Source organism: Cervus canadensis, chromosome 7 (assembly GCF_019320065.1).
Source record: "Cervus canadensis isolate Bull #8, Minnesota chromosome 7, ASM1932006v1, whole genome shotgun sequence".
NCBI lineage: Eukaryota > Metazoa > Chordata > Mammalia > Artiodactyla > Cervidae > Cervus > Cervus canadensis.
The window spans coordinates 91,750,429-91,768,858 of record NC_057392.1 but is presented as its reverse complement, the minus strand read 5'-3'; the positions used below and the strand labels follow the sequence as shown (position 1 = coordinate 91,768,858).

Genomic DNA, 18,430 nt, shown 5'->3' with positions numbered 1-18,430 from the left:
GATAGGCTATCCACTCCAGTATTCTTGGGCTTCCCTTGTGGCTCAACTGGGAAAGAATCTGCCTGCAATGTGGGAGACCTGGGTGCGATCCCTGGGTTGGGAAGATCCCCTGGAGAAGGGAAAGTATCCACTCTAGTATTCTGGCCTGCAGAGTTCCATGGACTGTATAGGTCATGGGGTCGAGAAGAGTCTGACATGAAAGAATGACTTTCATTTTCACTTTCACTTTCATCCTTTAACTGGGCTTCCCTCATAGCTCAGCCAGTAGAGAATCTGCCCGCAATGTAGCAAACCTGGGTTCAATTCCTGGGTTGGGAAGATCCCCTGGAGGAGGAAATGCCAACCCACTCCAGTATTCTTGCCTGAAGAATCCCATGGGTAGAGGAGCCTGGCAGCCTACAGTCCACGGGGTTGCAAGAGTCAGACGCAACTTGGCAACTAAACCACCAGCATCCTTTAATTACAATGCGTCTTGGTGCAGTTCTCTTTGGGTTGATCTTGTTTGAGACTTCCTATACTTCCTGGACTTGGATGTCCATTTCCTTGGCCAGGTTAGGGAACTTTTCAGCTATTATGTCTTCAAATACGTTCTCTGGCCCTTTCTCTCTCTCTTCTCTTTCAGAGATCCTATAGTGTGAATGTTAGTGTGCTTGATACAGTCCCAGAGGTCTCCTAATGTGTCCCTATTTCTCTTTACTCTTTTTCTCTGCTCAGCTTCCCTAATTTCCATGACTCTGGCTTCCAGCTCACTGATCTGTTATTCTACATCATCTATCCCACCGTTGATTGCTTCTAGTGCATTTCTATATCAATCATTGTATTATTCAGTTCGGTTTGATTCTTCTTTTAACTCTACTAAACTTCTCACTGTGTCCATCCATTCTTTTCCTGAGCTCTTTGAGCATCTTTACAATCATCTCCTTGAACTCTTATCAGGTAAGTTGGCTAACTCCACTTGGTTCTTCTTCTGCGGTTTTTATCTTGTTTGTTCATGTGGAATATATTCTTCTGTCACCTCATTTTGCCTAATTTGCTGTTTTTATTTCTATGTATTCGGCAGGTTGGCTGCATTTCCTGCCTTGGAGAAGCTGCCTTTTATAGAAGTCATCCTATGTATTCCAGCAGCACACTGCCCTCTGTCACTAGAGCTATTGACTCTAGGCATGTCCCTTATTTAGGCTGTTGTGGCAAGCTGATGACTAGGGGCAGTCTGGTAGCTGGGGCAGGCCCTCAGTCCAGCTGGTTGCCAAGCCCTACCCTATGACTCAATGAACTTGAGTTTGAGTAAACTCCGGGAGTTGGTGATGGACAGGGAGGCCTGGTGTGCTGCGATTCATGGGGTCGCAAAGAATCGGACACGACTGAGCGACTGAACTGAACTGAACTGAACCCTATATGGAGGCTGTGGGTTGCTGGTGGGTGGGGCTGGATCCTGGGACAAATGTAAGCCCCCTGGAGAGTGGAGCCAGGTCCAGGGTCTCTGACTGCAGGGCCCTGGGGTAGGTTTTGGCCCACTGGTGAGTGGGGCTGGGGCCCAGGTGGGCCTAGAGCTGGTGACTACCCCGTGGGTAGAGCTGAGTCCCAGGGCTTCTGGCCTCAGGGCCCTGGGGGTCAGGGACTGCTGCCAGGTAGGCCTGCAGACCAGGTGCGGGGCCCGCCGGTGGAGGGGGCCGCGTCCCAGGGCAGCTGTGGGCTCAGGGGTCTTAGAGTAGCAGGCCTCGTGGTGGGTGGGGCGTCGGTGGCTCCTCAGCTTTACTAGCTGCCTGGTCTGAAGTGTCCCAGCACTGGAGCTGACGAGCTGGTGGGTGGCGCTGGGTCCCAGTGCTGATACACTAGAGAGAGGGTTCCAGAATGCTGCTTGCCAGCACCGGTGTCCTCATGGTGCAACAAGCTCCCCAAGTGGCTGCCTCCAGCATCTGTGTCCCCAGGATGGGCCCCAGCTTCTTGCTGCCTCTTCAAGAGGCTCTCCAATGTCAGCGCAGGGGTCTGCCCAGGCTCCTTTTGAATTGCTTCTTCCTACCTGGGTCCAAGTGTGACTTGTGCACCCTTTAAGTATGCAATCTATTTCCCACAGCCCTCTGGTTCTCCTGAAAATAAGTCTTGCTGGCCTTCAAAGTCAAACATTCTGGGGGCTTGTCTTCCTGGTGCAGGACCCCCAGGCTATGAGACCCAATGTGGGGCTCAGATCACTTCCTCTTTGGGGAAAAACTTTGCGATTTTAATTATCCTCCCATTTGTAGGTTACCCACCAGTGGTACGGGTCTTGACAGAATCACAGCTCTACCCTGTCCTACCTGTCTCATTGAGGTTCCTTCTTTATATTTTTTGTTATAGAAGATCTTTTCTACTGGTCTTTAGGTTTTTCTCAACAATAGTTCTTCTATAAATAGTCATAATTCAGGTGTGCCCTTGGGAGGAGGTGAGCTCGGGGTCTTCCTACTGCACTAGCTTGGGCACTCCCGCACGTGGTACCCCTTAACGAGATGGATAGGATGTCCTTATTTGCTTAAAAGTGGAGGAGGTTCTTATGTACACATGGGATGGTTACCTGTAGAAAGCAAGACAGGAGCAGGAGGAAGATTTTTCACCACAGACCTTTCTATACTTATTTTGAAATATTAAAACAATTTATCTACTCTAAAATTAAGTATAATTATGAAAACCACATTTATAATAATAAATAGCCTACTCTATCCCTTATTAGTCAATTTAAAAAATCCACTTCAGTATAGAAATACTGCACTTCTCTAAACAGTTAACTCCCTATGTATATATGTACATATATACACAATGTATTTTTTTTTCAACTGAGACAATTGCACAATGGTGTGTATATTTTTAGGGCTTCCCAGGTGCCACAGCAGTAAAGAATCTACCTGCCAGTGAAGGAGACTCAAGACACTCAGGTTCTAGCCCCGGGTTGGGAAGATCTCCTGGAGTAGGAAATGACAACCCACTCTGGTATTGTTGCCCGGAAAATTCCATGGACAGAGGAGCCTTGTGGGCTACAGTCCATGGGGCAGCAAAGAGACACAGCTGAGGACATACACACACACGATTTAACCTTGAAAGCGTGGACTCAATTTTCAATCTTCTTGAAACCAACAAAAGTATAAAGAAAATCCTATAAAGTCTCCAAAAGAGAAAAATCAAATCTTAAATCAATGTGGACTCCTGTATTAACCTCTCCCTTCCATTTTTTCCTTATGTAAACTTCACCTTTAACATTAGCCATGTCTTGATTACTTGTCTTCCATCTAAGGCCTTCACTTTTAAGCCTCCAATCCAAAAGATTCTGTGAGCAGGGGATACATGGTCCTGCATCCCAGGTGTGTCAGAAACACCCAGCTGTCCTTATCAGCTGAGCGTATTTCTTGAGAACTGCAGGGCCTTCTATGCTGTGAAACACTTTTCTCCTGACCTCGAAAAGTATCTAAACACCTTTTCTAGGTAAATACTATTTCTTTCAAAACCTATTTGTCTAGGAGGTCTGTTGGCCAAATTTCGAGAACCGGTATCTTTGATAAAAGCCATTCTTCTGCTTGCCCCTGGGGTGGGTACTGCCTTTCTTACAGACATCCCCTTGTGAGTTTCACTTCACAGTGGTCACACACTTTTTTCATGGATTTGATTCTAGCCTAACACACCAAAATCCTAAGCAGGATCACTCCAGGGCAGGTGGCTGGGCATCTTTGCCTCATCTCCCTTTGGGAGAACCCACTGGCTTCCAGAAAGGGCTGCCCTCAGTTGACCCCAACTGAACCTGCCAAGCAGCTCACATGCTGCTTTTCTGATATGCCTGGGGAGGTTAGACACTGGCACCCCTCCGAAACTCTTGGCCAGGCCAGAAGCCGGGTGAGTCCTAAATGATGCACCATGACAGGACAGTTTTGGCTGTGGGATCCTGTTTGGCATGGAGAGGTGTAGGATCAAATTCTGACGACAGCTTTTGGCTCTGGAGCAGTCAAGGGAGACCCTGGGCTGCGGGAGGGATTTTCCTGATGCAAACTGGCCGAGAAAAGTCCCCAGTTCAAGGTCAGTCTGTGCTGCATGGAGCCATTTCAGCCACACATCCTACAACTCCTGACTGCAAATCTTTCTGAAACACAGATGTTAGGAGACTGTGAGTCCTAAATCCTTGCCAGTGAAGGTTAACATGGTGGGTACTCGAGTACATTTTAACAGCTGTTTAATTCCAAATCAAAAATTATCTCAATCATCCAACAGAACAAAATCTGAAATGTTTGGGGAAATGTTTATCTGCTCACAAAGAACTTGAAAGTTCTTCAGAAGCAAAAGTGAAAGCAGCCAGCTGCATAACTTTAAGAGCCATGCAATATAAACCACTACAATATTGTAAAGTAATTAGCCTCCAATTAAAATTAATTAATTAATTTTTAAAAAAGAGAAGTGAGTTAGTATTTCCTAGCTCAAGGACCTTATTGGTCTGTAAAAAATAATAGTAAGCCACTTTTTCTTGTCTTACTGGGAAAAAATTGTTTAAAATACATATTTGGGGGAAAAAAACTTAAATAGTCCTTAAAAAGTTTTAGTACCAGGACTGAGGAAACGTCTGCTTCTACATAAACACCTTTTCAATTTACAAATGACAACAATAGCACTAGGTATTCATGTTTCCAAGAATCATACGTTACTATAATTGCTCTATGTGCAAAACAGTGATACCTCAATCAATGCATCCTCTGAAAACGTGTTGCTTTAGCAAGCACTTTGTTTTAAAAAATCTTCAGCAGTTATTTCAAGCCAAACCAAATGTACTCATATATGACAAAAATACCTCCTGACACAGAGTCTTCTTTACTGGCTCAAAAAAGGCATAGTCACACATTGAAAGTTAACAGTCTCTTAACCTCTCCATTTCATCATTTTTGTTTACTAAATGGAGCTACTAGTCTCTTGCATAGGCTGCTAAAAAAATTAAATGAGATCATACATGTAGGACTTCTTCTTTACTGCGCCTGATATTAATTAGCACTCAAAACAAGTGTCTCTCCTCCCTCAATCAGAATTTATTTTTCTCTCTAACTGTAGGTGACATATTTGTCATCAAAAAGAATTTCAGATTCGTGGAGGTATTTCAGGATTTTAGGACACTCCAAGAAATCATTAAGCCTTCTTTCAAATGACCCCTCCCTGGAACCAGAAATATGCAACAGGATCTATTCTAGGAGCTGCTCGGGAATCACAGGGAGGGAAACCATGCATGTCCTTTAACACCAGCTTTTCCAGCACCTGGGACCTTTCTTTATTCTTCCACTCTCACCCCTTCTCCTTCTCTGCCTGCCCAAGGGCTGGGAGCCTCTCTCAGGCTCCTCCTTGCGTCCATCCATCTTCATTTACTTTCTACCTTTATTTTTATTCTTAGAGAGCTTCTTCAAAAATCCAGTGCCCATTCATTCCTCCACTTACTTTACATCAAAAGAAGCAGCCGATGGTGGGGTGCTGTTGACGTACTGATTGTCTCCATTGGAAATGAGTATCCCAGATTCGCTACTCTCTACTAAAATGACCCTGAACAATTTCTTCTCTTCTCCATGTTTCTGTTACATCACTGGTCATATACATTCTGCATGAGCTAAAGAAAGTCACTTTCCTGATGGAAAAGAAAAAGACAAGACAGAAACCAAAAAATGAAACTTTTTGTTTTCAAACATAGTGCTCGATAATACATCCCTCACCCTCATCCTCACCTTGGCGGTTCAAGGTTGAGATTGAATCAGAGACACAATGAGTCTGAGGGATGGGGTGCAGTTCAGTGATGTGACGATGGCCCTGAGTTAGGTGGGGGTACTTGTTACAGCCTTTAATATGTTTAAAACTGGAAGCTTAGTTTTTTAAAAAAGAAGAATAAAACTGTTCTAGATTCCCAGAGTGGCCTTGTGAAAATGTCATGTATCCAGCTGGATTAACGATTGGCTGTTTTGAGGATCAAATGACACAATCCATGGGAGAACGCTTTCTATAATATATATTGTGACCTTGAGGTTTGGGAATGTGTTTTCTCTCTCCATGTTTTCTGCTCTTTGAGCAAAATCCCTGCAGTTGATAGAGCACCAAGACTTTGGATTATAATGAACCTTGGAGTCATCTTTTCCTGTCCTTCTCAAATGAGGCCCTGTGTATACACACGCTGGACAAGCAGAAGTGAATGGCACTGCCATGCTTATAAAAAAGAAATTCCCCAGTGATACACACAGGGATTTATGTCCCCTTTCCTCTCAGGGAACCACGAATGGACATACGATCATCTTAAGACATAAGCGAGTTGTATAAAAACATTAACTTCTGTTTTTCTCCGTCATATCTGAATTTGGCAATGACCTTTGAAAGTTAACTGCCATTTCTATAAAGTTAAAGGTTTCTTTATAAAATTAAATATACCATACTATACAACCCAGTAACCCACTCCTTCGAATATTCCTAGCAGCTTTATTCATAAAACCCAAGTAGAAGCAGCTCTAATGTCCACCGGCTGAATAATTATATTGTGGTATATGCATGCAAACAGAGAAGGCAATGGCACCCCACTCCAGTGTTCTTGCCTGGAGAATCCCAGGGACGGGGGAGCCTGGTGGGCTGTCATCTACGGGGTCACACAGAGTCGGACACGACTGAAGTGACTTAGCAGCAGCATATGCACGCAAAAGAATCCTATTCAGCAATAGAAAGGAATGAACCACTGATATTCAACCACATGAATAAATCTCAAAAGTATCATGCTAAGTAAAAGAAGCCAGACACAAGAGCCTACATACTGTATGATTGCATTTCTATGAAATTCTAGAAAAAGTAAATCTAGACAAATGGAAATCAGAGCTGTGTTTGGCAGGGGAGGAGAATGGAATTGACCACAAGATACAATAAGAAAGTTTTGGAGATAATTGTGGTGATGGTTATATGATTGTATATTTGTTAAAACTCATTGAATTGTATCCTTTTAAAAAGTGAAATCACTGTATATAAATTATGCCATCATAAAGCATTTTAAAGAAAAGGTAACCGCCAAAGAGATTCTCCTAATTTCATCCTGATAATTAGCTAATTTAAATGACAATCCATCAACTATAAGATTGCAAATATGATAACTAGAACTTGAAAGGTGAAAAATATTTGAAATATATTTGAGAAACTGGATAACCTTATCCTTCCCTTTTGACCATTATCATGTTGTTATATATTACTGGTTAGAATAGATAATAAAACTAAGGCTGACAAATCAAGCCATTACTGTGTCTTTTTAATATTTTAAAATAATTACAGGTTATTCCCATGTCTGGATCAGTTAAGCCTGTCTATGAAATTTTCATTTTACTGACAGATCACTGTAAAAAACTCCAGTCACCCAAACTGAGCCGAAATGTCATCTTCCCTTCTCTACTCCCACTAGAAAACTCTGATCACTTAATTATTTACTAATTAATTCCACATTCTTTCCCCACTTCCAAAGGATCTCAGCAACTTCAGAAACAAATCAGGCAGGGTAATAATGGAGAAAAAAGGTCAAAGCATAAATAAATGCAGGGTGAAGAGCCAAGTAACTACTGGCAAGTTACAAATTTTGCTCTAAGCTTCTTAGTGGCCTAAAAAAGAAAAAAAGAATTAATATGACTCAAAATGTCTATCAGATAATGAAAAAAACTAAGTATTAAGGTGTACAACACTCTTTCTGATACCAAGACCAAGGTGAAAATTTTCCCGTGGAGCCTCTGAAAGAGGAAATTTTGTGACACCAAGAAACATCTGCAAGAGCCCATAGGAGGGGCCTATTAACCCTGGTGGTTCAGCGGTTAACATTAATAATCTGCCTTCCAAAGCAGGTTTGATCCCTGGTCTGGGAACTAAGATCCTGCATGCCTCAGGGCATCGCAGCCCGCAACTGTTGAGCATGTGTGCCCTAGGGCCCATGGTTAGAAACAAGATGAAGTCACAGCAGTGAGAAGCCTGCGCACTGCAACTAGAGAAAGCCCACGTGTAGCATCAAAAATAAGTAACATTTAGGAAAAATAGAACCCATAGAAGTGATGCTTTCGAACTGTGGTGTTGGAGAAGATTTTTGAGAGTCCTTTAGACGGCAAGGAGATCAAACCAGTCAATCCTATAGGAAATCAACCCTGAATATTCAGAGGAAGGACTGATGCTGAAGCTGAAGCTCCAGTACTTTGGCCACCTGATGTGAAGAGTCAACTCACTGGAAAAGACCCTGAGCTGGGAAAGATTGAGGGCAGGAGAGAAAGGGGACAACAGAGGATGAGATGTTTGGATGGCATCATTGACTCAATGGACATGAGTTTGAGCAAGCTCGGGAGATGGTGAAGGACAGGGAAATGTGCTGCAGTCCACGGGGTTGCAAAGAGTTGGACGTGAGCAAGCGATTGAACAACAGCATAGGAAAAGTCACAACAGTGAGTTTTTTGTGACATCCTTAAAACCATGGGAAAAGTCAAGAGGACAACGCCATTCTAAGAGGGAGCATGGTGGCTGGGGCCGGAGGAAGGTAGCAGGCAAGCCTGACTTTTCACGGTACACACATGTTTTTTAGTAGCGCACAGCCTACACACGTTGCCAAACAGAGGTTAGGACACAGCCTGGAGAGGCAAGCCACCTGGTTCAAATCCTAGCCGCGCAAACTACTAGCTGCAAAATGTTGGGCAAGCTCCGTGCCTCACCTCTAAGGCAGGGAGTAGAGACTACCTCATCGGATTGCTGGGAAGGTTAAACGATTTAATATGCATAAGAAGCTTAGCATCAAGTATGTGTCAGTCATTACTACTAATAAAGCCAAAGTGAACTTTTGTCAAGGTTGTCCTGTGATGGGCCAAGATATTGTTGCATGTATAAAGTTAAATAATAATCAGATTTTAGCCAAGAATATAAATTTAGAGTATCTAGTAGATATGAAAAAATCAGCTGCCATGCCTGTGGGATATATATAGCTAATGAGCCTGAATTGTTTGAGTTTTGTTATATGTTTTAAAAGGTAATAGAATAGTAAGCATTGCTGAAAGAAATTAAAGAAGATTTAAGTAAATGAAAAGACATCCTACGTTCATAGATCAGAAGGCTTAATTGTTGTCAAAACTCCCCAAATTGAGCCACAAATTCAATGCAAGCTTATCAATGTTACAGATTCCTTTACTGTAGAAATTAATAAATTGATCCTAAAATTTATATGAAAATGCAAAGGATTCAGAATAACCAAAACCATCTGAAAACAGAATAAAAACAGAGAACTCACCCTTCCCAATTCTAAACGTACTACAAAGCTGCAGAAATCAAGACACCATGGAACTAGCATTAGGATAGACATATATGTCAATGGAATAGAACTGAGTCCATAAATAGAACTCTCACATTTATAGTCAAATGATTTTCAACAAAGGTGCCGAGACAATTCAAGAGAAACAATGGTATTTTCCACAGATGGTGCTGGGACAACTCAATGTTCACACACAGAAGAAAGAAGTTGGGCCTCTACTTCAGATCACACACAAAAAATAACTCAGAATGGATTACAGACCTAAATTTAAGAATTAAAACTATGAAACTCTTAGAAGAAAACTTAGGGGTAAATCTTCATGACTTTGAATTAGGCAACAGTTTCTTAGGTATGACACCAAAAGCAAACACAAAAAAGAAAAACAAATAAATCTGATTATGTAGAAATGTAAAACTATTTGCTACAAAATATACTAGCAAGAAAAGGCAACCCATGGAATGGGAGGATATATTTGCAAATTATATACATGTAATATATATCTGAAAAGGACTTGTATCTAGAATATATAAAGACCTCTTTTTTCCCAGATTTTTTAATTGAAGTATAGTTAGTTTACAATACTGTGTTAGTTTCCAGTGTTATTTACATATATGTAGTATGTATGTATATGCACATGTGTGATTCAGCTTCTTTTTCAGATTCTTTCCACTGTAGATAATTGTAAAGCACTGAGCATAGTTCCCTGCGCAATACCGTAGCTCCTGGTGTTCGCCTAGTTTGTATACAGTAGTATGTACAAGTTGGGCTTCCCTCGTGGCTCAGCTGGTAAAGAATCCTCCTGCAAGTGGGAGACCTGGGTTCGATCCCTGGGTTGGGAAGATCCTCTGGAGAAGGGAAAGGCTACCCACACCAGTATTCTGGCCTGGAGAATTCCATGGACTGTATAGTGCATGGGGTCACAGAGTCAGACACGACTGAGTGACTTTCGCAGTAGGTATAAGTTAATCCCAAACTCCTATCTTACAAAGAACTCTTACAACTCAAAAGGGTTTTCCTGGTGGCTAAGTAGTAAAGAATCTGCCTGCACATTCAGGAGACTCGGGTTCTATCCCTGGGTCAGGAAGAGCCCCTGAAGAAGTAAATAGCAACCAACTCTAGTATTCTTGCCTGGGAAATCCCGTGGACAGAGGAGCTTGGGGGCTACAGTCCACAGGGTCACAAAAGAGTCAGACATGATTTAGTAACTAAACAAAAATAGTAACTTACAACTCAAAAATAAAAAAACCAACTCCATTAAAGTATGGGTAAAGGGTCTGAATGGACATTTCTCCAAAGAAGATACTCAAATGGCCAATACCACTCTGAATCCATTAGAATAGCCATTTAAAAAAAAAAAAACAAAAAACAACAATAACAGGTATTGGCTAAAAAGCAAAGAAATTAGAACTCTCCTACTAGTGGGAATGCAAAATAATACCTATACTTTTGAAAAGTCTAGCAGGTCTTGAAATGTTAAACACAAAGTTACTAAGTGATCTAGCAATTCTACTCTTGGTATATATCCAGGAGAAAGAAAAACATATATTCACACAAAAACTGGGAAACAAATATTCATAGAAGCATTACTCATAATAGCTAAAAAACAGAAATTACTGAAATGCCCATCAACATGTTTATTCATGATATGAATAACTAAAACTGGTATAGCCATATTACAAAATATTATTTGGCAATGAAAAGGAATGAAATACCAATAATGCATGCCACAAGATTGAAGAACCACAAAAACATTTTGCTAAGTGAAACAAGCCAGTTATAAAAGACCACACATAGGCAAATCTCTATAGACAAATCTAGAGAGACAGAAAGTAGATCAGTAGTTGACCGAAGGCTGAGGAAAGGGGAAAGAAAGAGGAATGATTGCAAGTGGTTACAGGTTTCTTTGGGGTGATGAAAATATTCTCTACTTAAATTGTGGTGGTGTTTACACAACTCTGTGAATATACTAAAAACTAAAATTGTGTGCTTTTTTTTTTTTCAGTCACACCTCATGGCATGTGGGATCTTAGTTCCCGACTGGGGATGGAAACCCATGCCGCCTACAGAGTCATAACCACCAAACGCCAGGGAAGCCCCTAATTGTATACGGTAAACAGCTTGATTTCACAGTATGTGCTTTATGTCTCCATAAAGATATAATGATACTACTTTAATGGCGAAAGCAAAGAGGAACTAAAGAGCCTCTTGATGAGGGTAAAAGAGGAGAGTGAAAAAGTCAGCTTAAAACTCAATATTTTTAAGGGGAAATGGTGGAAGTAGTGACAGATTTCCTTTCCTAGGGCTCCAAAATCACTGCGGAGGTGACTGCAGCCATGAAACTAGAAGACGGCTGCTTTTTGGCAGGAAAGCTATGACAAACCTAGACAGCATGCTAAAAAGTGAAGGCATCAGTTTGCTGACAAAGGTCCGTATAATCAAAGCTATGGTCTTTCCAACAGTCATGTACGGACGTGAGAGCTGGACCATAAAGAAGGCTGGGAGCCAAAGAACTGATGCTTTTGAGCTGTGGTCCTGGAGAGGACTGAGTCCCTTGGACAGCAAGGAGATCAAACCAGTCCATCTTAAAGGAAATCAACCCTCAATATTCATCGGAAGGACTGATTCTGAAGCTCCAATACTTCGGCCACCTGATGTGAACAGCTGACTCATTAGAAAAGACCCTGATGCTGGAAAAGATTGAAGGCAGAAGAGGGTGACAGAGGATGAGATGGTTGGATGGCATCACTGATTCAATGGACATGAATCTGGGCAAACTCCAGGAGATGGTAAAGGACAGGAAGCCTGGCGTGCTGCAGTCCATGGGGTCACAAAGAGTCGGACAGGACTTGGCAATTGAACAACAACAAAACTTTCTTTTAAGGTAATGTAGCTGGTCACCAAGCTCTAGGGACATGTGGAGTTGGGACTCCAACTCTTGAGTAAAGAATGGGCTCCTTTGGGCCTCCAAGGATAATGTATCTTGAAACTAAGCTTCCAGTTTAGATATGAACACGATTGTGGTCACTGGCAACAATTCCAGGTATGGATTTTATGTATTATCAATTAAGGGAAAACTATTAAGCTGTCAGTTACCTAGCTAGTTCCTGAGTTTGGCCAGATGCGGTGTATCTACCCCATGGACTGTCCATGGGAACTCTTTGTGTCTTAGGGCAGCACATTGCCCTCTGCTCTTGATTATATTTCCAGGTCAGTTGTTCCCACCATCAATTAGCCTGTGTGCTCAAGGGAATGCAAACTGATTTCGGCATTATCTTAAACAAAACATAATCAAGAAGGTAAGTATCCTGCCAAAAAAAATTACATAATGCATTCCAAGGCCAACTAAAAATTAATTTGGACCGACCACGCTGAATATATGGATTTAGCAAAAGTTTAAATGGTTAATAGTTCTGGGTACTCTTGTAGAATACAGATTTTTTTTTTACCTTAAATCTCTTTTTAGGACTCAGAAATTCTACAAGTTTAAATTTCACAGAAAAACAATAAACAAATGAAAGTCTCAAACATCTGTCTCGGTACATCTATTAAGGTGGTATTTGCAGGTAGTATCCATCTACTACTTGCAAAGCCTTATAAGTCAGAATGTTTGAACACCTACTTGGTCCACAGCCTGGGACATCACCTGAGAGGTCCACCCCAAACCACTGAGTCAGAATCTGCATTTCAACAAAATCCCCAGGCAGTTTGTGGTCACATTAAAATCTGAGACGCTTTGATCTCATAATTCAAGAAGCTCAATGTGGAATAGCCTCAGGAAAACTGGTCAGTGGGTCACGATTAGTAATCTCAATTAAGACAACATGCAAGAATAGACTGCAACCTTAAAATGCCCCTATGTGACTCCATGTGGTAAAAGCTGCAGTCTCTGTTTCCGTGACTCTGTCTCCTGTAAACGTTTTTCTCATATGAAACACAAGAAGGAGGCTCTGGTGACTGCTTTTACTGAAGCACCGTGGGTTGGTGGGAGCGTGGGGGGAGTGTGGAGCAGAGAGGCGCTGTTCCTAAGGAAAGCCTGTCAGCTCTAGCTGGCCCCAGCTCTCCCTCTAGACTTTGCCCTTTTGGCCCCAGAACCACACCCTGTGGGAGCCCAGTCTGAATACTTAAGGTTTCAAGCAGCAGGTGGTTAAGTGTCTTAAGGGCAGAAGGGTTCCTGGGTGACAGAGGAAAACCTCACTCTCTCGAGTCCACTGATCAGTATGGAAAAGAGCAATTCCAACCTGAAAGCTGCACTCTTTTCCCTTTCCCGGTGCACATGTGGGGCTAAGTCATTTCAGTCGTGTCCAACTCTTGGCAGCCCCGTGGACTGTAGGGTACGAGGCTCCTCTGTCCGTGGGCTAATCCAAGCAAGAACACTGGCGCGGGTTGCCATTTCCTCCTCCACGGGATCTTCCTGGCCCAGGGGTTGAACCTGCGCCTCTCACATGTCCTGCTTGGCTGGCGGGTTCTTTACCACTAGCGCCCCTTTCCTCTCCTCAGGTAGGTGCAACTCAGCGATAGCCTTTTATCTTCCTTGCATACTTGCTAAGTTGCTTCAGTTGTGTCTGACTCTTATGGACAATAGCCCACCAGGCTCCTCTGTCCATGGGATTCTACACGCAAGAACACTAGAATGGGTTGCCATTTCCTCTTCTAGAGGATCTTCCTGACCCAGGGATTGAATCTTTTAAATCTCCTGCATTGGCAGGCGGGTTCTTTACAACTAGCACCACCTGGGAAGCCTTATAGTCCTTAAAGAGCTCCAACTCTTCTTAAACTTGTAGGCTTTGAGTAAGTGGTAACCCACTTACTGCACCTTCTCCCTACAATTCCACTTCCTTCAAAGGAAGTTTAGAATGCCAAGTAATCAGGAGGTCTTGCGAAGTGAATCAGTGGTATCAATTGCTATGGTCAGGATGGGGAAGGGATTCAAGAGTCTCCCAGAGATGACATTTAAAATGCTGATTCCTGGGTTCTATTATTAAGACTCTGATTCAGGGGTCTGGGCTTAGAACCAAAAATCTGCCTTTTTAACAAGTGCCCCCAGGTGATTCTGATGTAGGAGGTCCACGCCTACCTGTGAATAAGCAGTGATATAATTAGTTTGGGCTTCCCAGGTGTCACTAGTGGTAAAGGATCTGCCTGCCAATGCAGGAGGCACCAGAGACTGGGGTTCAAATACTGTGTCAGGAAGATTCCCTGGTGTAGGAAATGGCAACCTGTTCCAGTACTTTTGCTTGGAAAATTCCATGGTCAGAGAAGACTGGTGGGCTACAGCCTACAGGGCTGCAGAGAGTCGGAAGGAGTTGTCTGAGTGATTAAGCACACATACCTGATGGGTTTGAGAACAGCAATACCACCCTTACAAATAAATCACCCATTCTAAAGCATCTGTTTCGTTGTTTCAACTGATGTTGTCAACTTCCTGTTTGGTTTCCATTCAGCAGATACTGAGCAACTACTGTTTGCAGAGAATTGTATCAATACTAGCTGCTGCTTTCCTGTGTGATTGGACTGGATGGAAGAGATGGGGAGAGAAGGGTGTGGTCACATCAGAGAACTATTTCTCAACTTCCTAGAAAAATGACAAATTCACTTTTTCATGATTTGTGAAACAGATTAACCTAAAAGACTGTATTACCCAACCACAGTTAGCATAGTTTACTAACCTTTTGGGCACCAGTGTACCAGAGATCGGAGAAGGCAATGGTACCCCACTCCAGTACTCTTGCCTGGAAAATCCCACGGATGGAGGAGCCTGGTGGGCTGCAGTCCATGGGGTCGCTGAGAGTCGGACACGACTGAGCGACTTCACTTTCACTTTTCACTTTCATGCACTGGAGAAGGAAATGGCAACCCACTCCAGTGTTCTTGCCTGGAGAATCCCAGGGACGGGGGAGCCTGGTGGGCTGCCGTCTACGGGGTCGCACAGAGTCGGACACGACTGAAGTGACTTAGCAGCAGCAGCAGCAGGACCAGAGATGTCACGGTCTTGCTCGCAAGGTCAGTTCTGTAACAAAACTGCCACGGTTCAAGCCCTCCCTTCTCCACTTCCATGATACGACCACAGCCAAGTGACTTCTCTGTGCCTCAGCTTCTTCACCTGTAAAATGAAGATTATAGAACCTACGTCACTGAGTTAACGTTTGTCGATTCAGTGAAACACTGGAATATCTAATTGATGCAGAGGACTTCGAGAATCTAACGTACTGAATATTCATTCTGTTTTTCGGTTAAGGCCCCGAAACCGCTGGTGAGAGCGCTGAGAAATGCTTCCGGAGGGTGATCTGGAATTCCAGGTGAAGAAAGTGCAGTTACACTTGATGTTTCACACAAGCAGTTAAGAAGAATTACTCTAACTGGGGTGATCTGGGGGTTTCGCTTTGTTTTGTAAAGTTCCCTAATCCTTGGCTTCTTTGGGAGTTTGTCCCTGGGATGCCACACTCTGCCGCCAAAGTCCCCCTCCAGATCCCCAAAGCAGGGTCTCAGGCAGGTGCCCCGCGGGAGCCGGACCAGAACCAGAGCGGCCGCGGGAGGGGACGCGGGGCCCAGGCCTCCAGGGGAAGGGCTGGGTGAGGACCCGGGTCCCGCGGCGCCGGGCCGCCTCCCCGCGAGGATGCCGGCGGGCGCGGGGAGCGTGCGCGGCCACGTGACGGCCGCTATAAGAGCGCTCCGGGCGGACGCTCGGCTCCCGCCGCGCCTCCTCGCCGGCCGCGCTCGCTCCCCGCGCGCGGCGTCTCCGAGTCACGAACTTGCGGCTGCGGCGGCCGCCCGCGCCCCCGGCTGCACCATGACAGGTACGCGCCGCCCGCCGCGGCCGCCGCGCTTCCCCCCCGCACCCGGCCCTCCGCCCCGGGGGCGCTCCCGGCAGGACGAGGACCGCCGCGAAGTTGCAGGCTGGCCGCGGCCGGGCGTGTCGCTTCCTGCGTCAGCCGCTGCCCCGGGGGCCCGCGCGGCCGTCCCGAGCCGGAGCGCGGCCGAGGGGCCCCCGCCGCGCAGCGCCTGGGCCCGCCGCCGGAGCCCCCGTTCCTGCTTCCGTCTCCTTGCCCTTCCTCCTGCGCGCACCGTGAAGGGCGGGCGGGCGGAGCAGTGCGGCGGGCTGCGTAGGGGCGGGGAGCCGGCTCCTCGGGGGCGCCCGGCCCGACGCCCGGAGCGCGGCGGGGTCTCGGGGCGCCGCCGCCACGGCCCGCGGGCTGGGACCTCCGGGAAGGGGCGGCCGCGAGGCGGGCCCGCTGGCGGCCCGGGCCCGGCTCCTCGGCCGTCAGTCCCGGAGCTGGCCGCCTCGCCGAGCCTATTTTTAGGCCTATGGGGCTGGGTTGCGGGAAGCCCGAGCCCGGCGAGCGCCCCCGGGGAGCGGGACCCGCGAGGTGGGAAGGCGCCGGCCCACTTGTTGCAGAGTGTCCGGGCCGCTCGGCGAGTCTGCCCCCGAGGACCCCAGCCCGTGCTGTTGAGTCTGATAGTGGGGTTATTGCAGCCACTGAACTGCGGAAAGGTCTCAGCAGTCACCCGGGGCTCGGCCATCTCCGGGCGGGTTTAGCCTCCTCCCCAGCTGCCTTTCCTTTGCTAGGTTCGCCTTGCAAACCTCGGTTCCTAAGGTTTGTCCTGCCTCCCGCTTCCTTTGGGAAATCATCCACATCCTTGCTTCCTGAAAGCCTGGAATCCTACTTACCTGTAAACTTTTCTCCTTGATCCCCCGCTGTGTGTGCGCGCTAAGTGGCCTCAGTGATGTCCGACTCTTGGGGACCCACAGACTGTAGCTCCTCTTGGCCGGGGATTCTCCAGGCAAGGATACTGGAGTGGGTTGCCATGCCCTCCTCCATGGTCCTGGAATCAGGACCATCTTTGAGTTGAAGCATCATTCATCTTGCCCCACGTTAAGCGCCCTTGCGGTGGGCCGACCAAAATATTGCTGTCTTACGATGGGTTGAAGAAACGAGAACAGGCAGGGGGTGATGGGTATGTCAAGGGATGGGGGCGCTGTTCTGAGCTTTCCTAGAGTGACTGGCTGAGAGGCAGATGACCCTGGGGGAGGGCGGGGTGCAGGTAGAAACGCCAGATCTACTGCTTAACAGAGAATCCAAGGCTGTGTGTGAAGGCTGCCCTCAGATCTGCGGTTGGGGAGTGTGCTGGCCCAGTGGACGGCCTCCAGTGTCCTCTTCTCGTGGGAATTTGCCTCCAGGCTCCACTAGAAAACGGGAAAGGCGGGAAGAGGAAACCTAAGACAGAATCAGTGACTCTGTTATGGTGCCCGACTCCCTGCTTGGCCAGCAGGGACCCACGTCAGCCCCGGCAGCGCTGGATCCTTTGTGCTTGGATGCCCACCAACCTGTTCAAACGTTAAAATCCCTTTCAGGAGGGCATGTGTCCCGGAATCCTCCTGGGAAGGACTAAAGAAACCCTAAAGGCTTGGCTGGTGGTCTTGGGAGAGTTGGGCTTGTTCAGGAGGAAGAATAATTCATGTATTGGCAACTAAGTGATTATTGGAGATTGATTTTTGAATATGTGTGTGGGGGGGGGGGGTATTCCCTGGTGGCCAGGTGGTAAAGAATCCACCTGCCAAGCAGGAGATGTGGGTTTGATCCCTGGGTCAGGACAGACCCCTGGAGGAGAACACTGCAGTGTTCTTGCCTTAAAAAGTCCATGAACAGAGGAGCCTGGCGGGCTGCAGTCTAGGGGGTCACAGGGAGTCAGACATGACTGAGCAACAGAACAACCATGAGTGTGGAAGAGAGGGTTGAAGGGCCCCAGGGTCCTGGGTGGGATGTACTGCTTGCTTCTCCAAGTAAAAGGAGGCAGGTTTGCTAGAGCTTGTGAGGTGGTCCCTAAATACACTCAGCAGTGATGGGCCCCTATTTAGATGGGAGCATCAAGGAGGGAAGGCTTCTCGGGGGAAGTGATGCTTAAGAGAGACTCTGAGCGACTCTGGGGAGGTGGTTGGGTGACTGTGGACTCTTGGCTCCAGGTTGAGGAGAGGGTTGAAAAAGCCTGAGGCTTGGCACATGTGAGCGCCTGGATGAAGAATGTGGCCTCTGCTTCAGACGCTGTCAGTGAGGTTGTTGGCTGGGTCTGTTCCTGACTGAGAATACTGTCTATGGTACCGTGTAGGATAGACAGAAAATGCGCTTCTTCATCTCTCCTCTGCTACCTGGTCCTTGC

The 18,430-nt window shown here is 46.0% G+C and overlaps 1 protein-coding gene and 1 long non-coding RNA gene across 2 annotated transcripts in view; one reads left to right on the top strand and one right to left on the bottom strand.

Moving 5' to 3' along the window:
• Positions 1–5,010: 5,010 nt before the first annotated feature.
• On the bottom strand, positions 5,011–15,082 carry LOC122445074. The gene is made up of 2 exons (XR_006270440.1): positions 14,944–15,082; positions 5,011–5,614 (listed from the first exon to the last, which is right to left on the bottom strand). It is a non-coding gene; the product is annotated as an uncharacterized LOC122445074 (long non-coding RNA).
• Positions 15,083–15,875: 793 nt separating this feature from the next.
• The window catches only part of GYG1 (glycogenin 1), a 36,839-nt gene continuing 34,284 nt past the window's right edge, over positions 15,876–18,430 (top strand). The window contains exon 1 of the mRNA XM_043474060.1: positions 15,876–16,071. Coding sequence (XP_043329995.1) covers positions 15,891–16,071 — 181 coding nt within the window. The 5' untranslated portion in view covers positions 15,876–15,890. The remainder of the gene's footprint in view (positions 16,072–18,430) is intronic.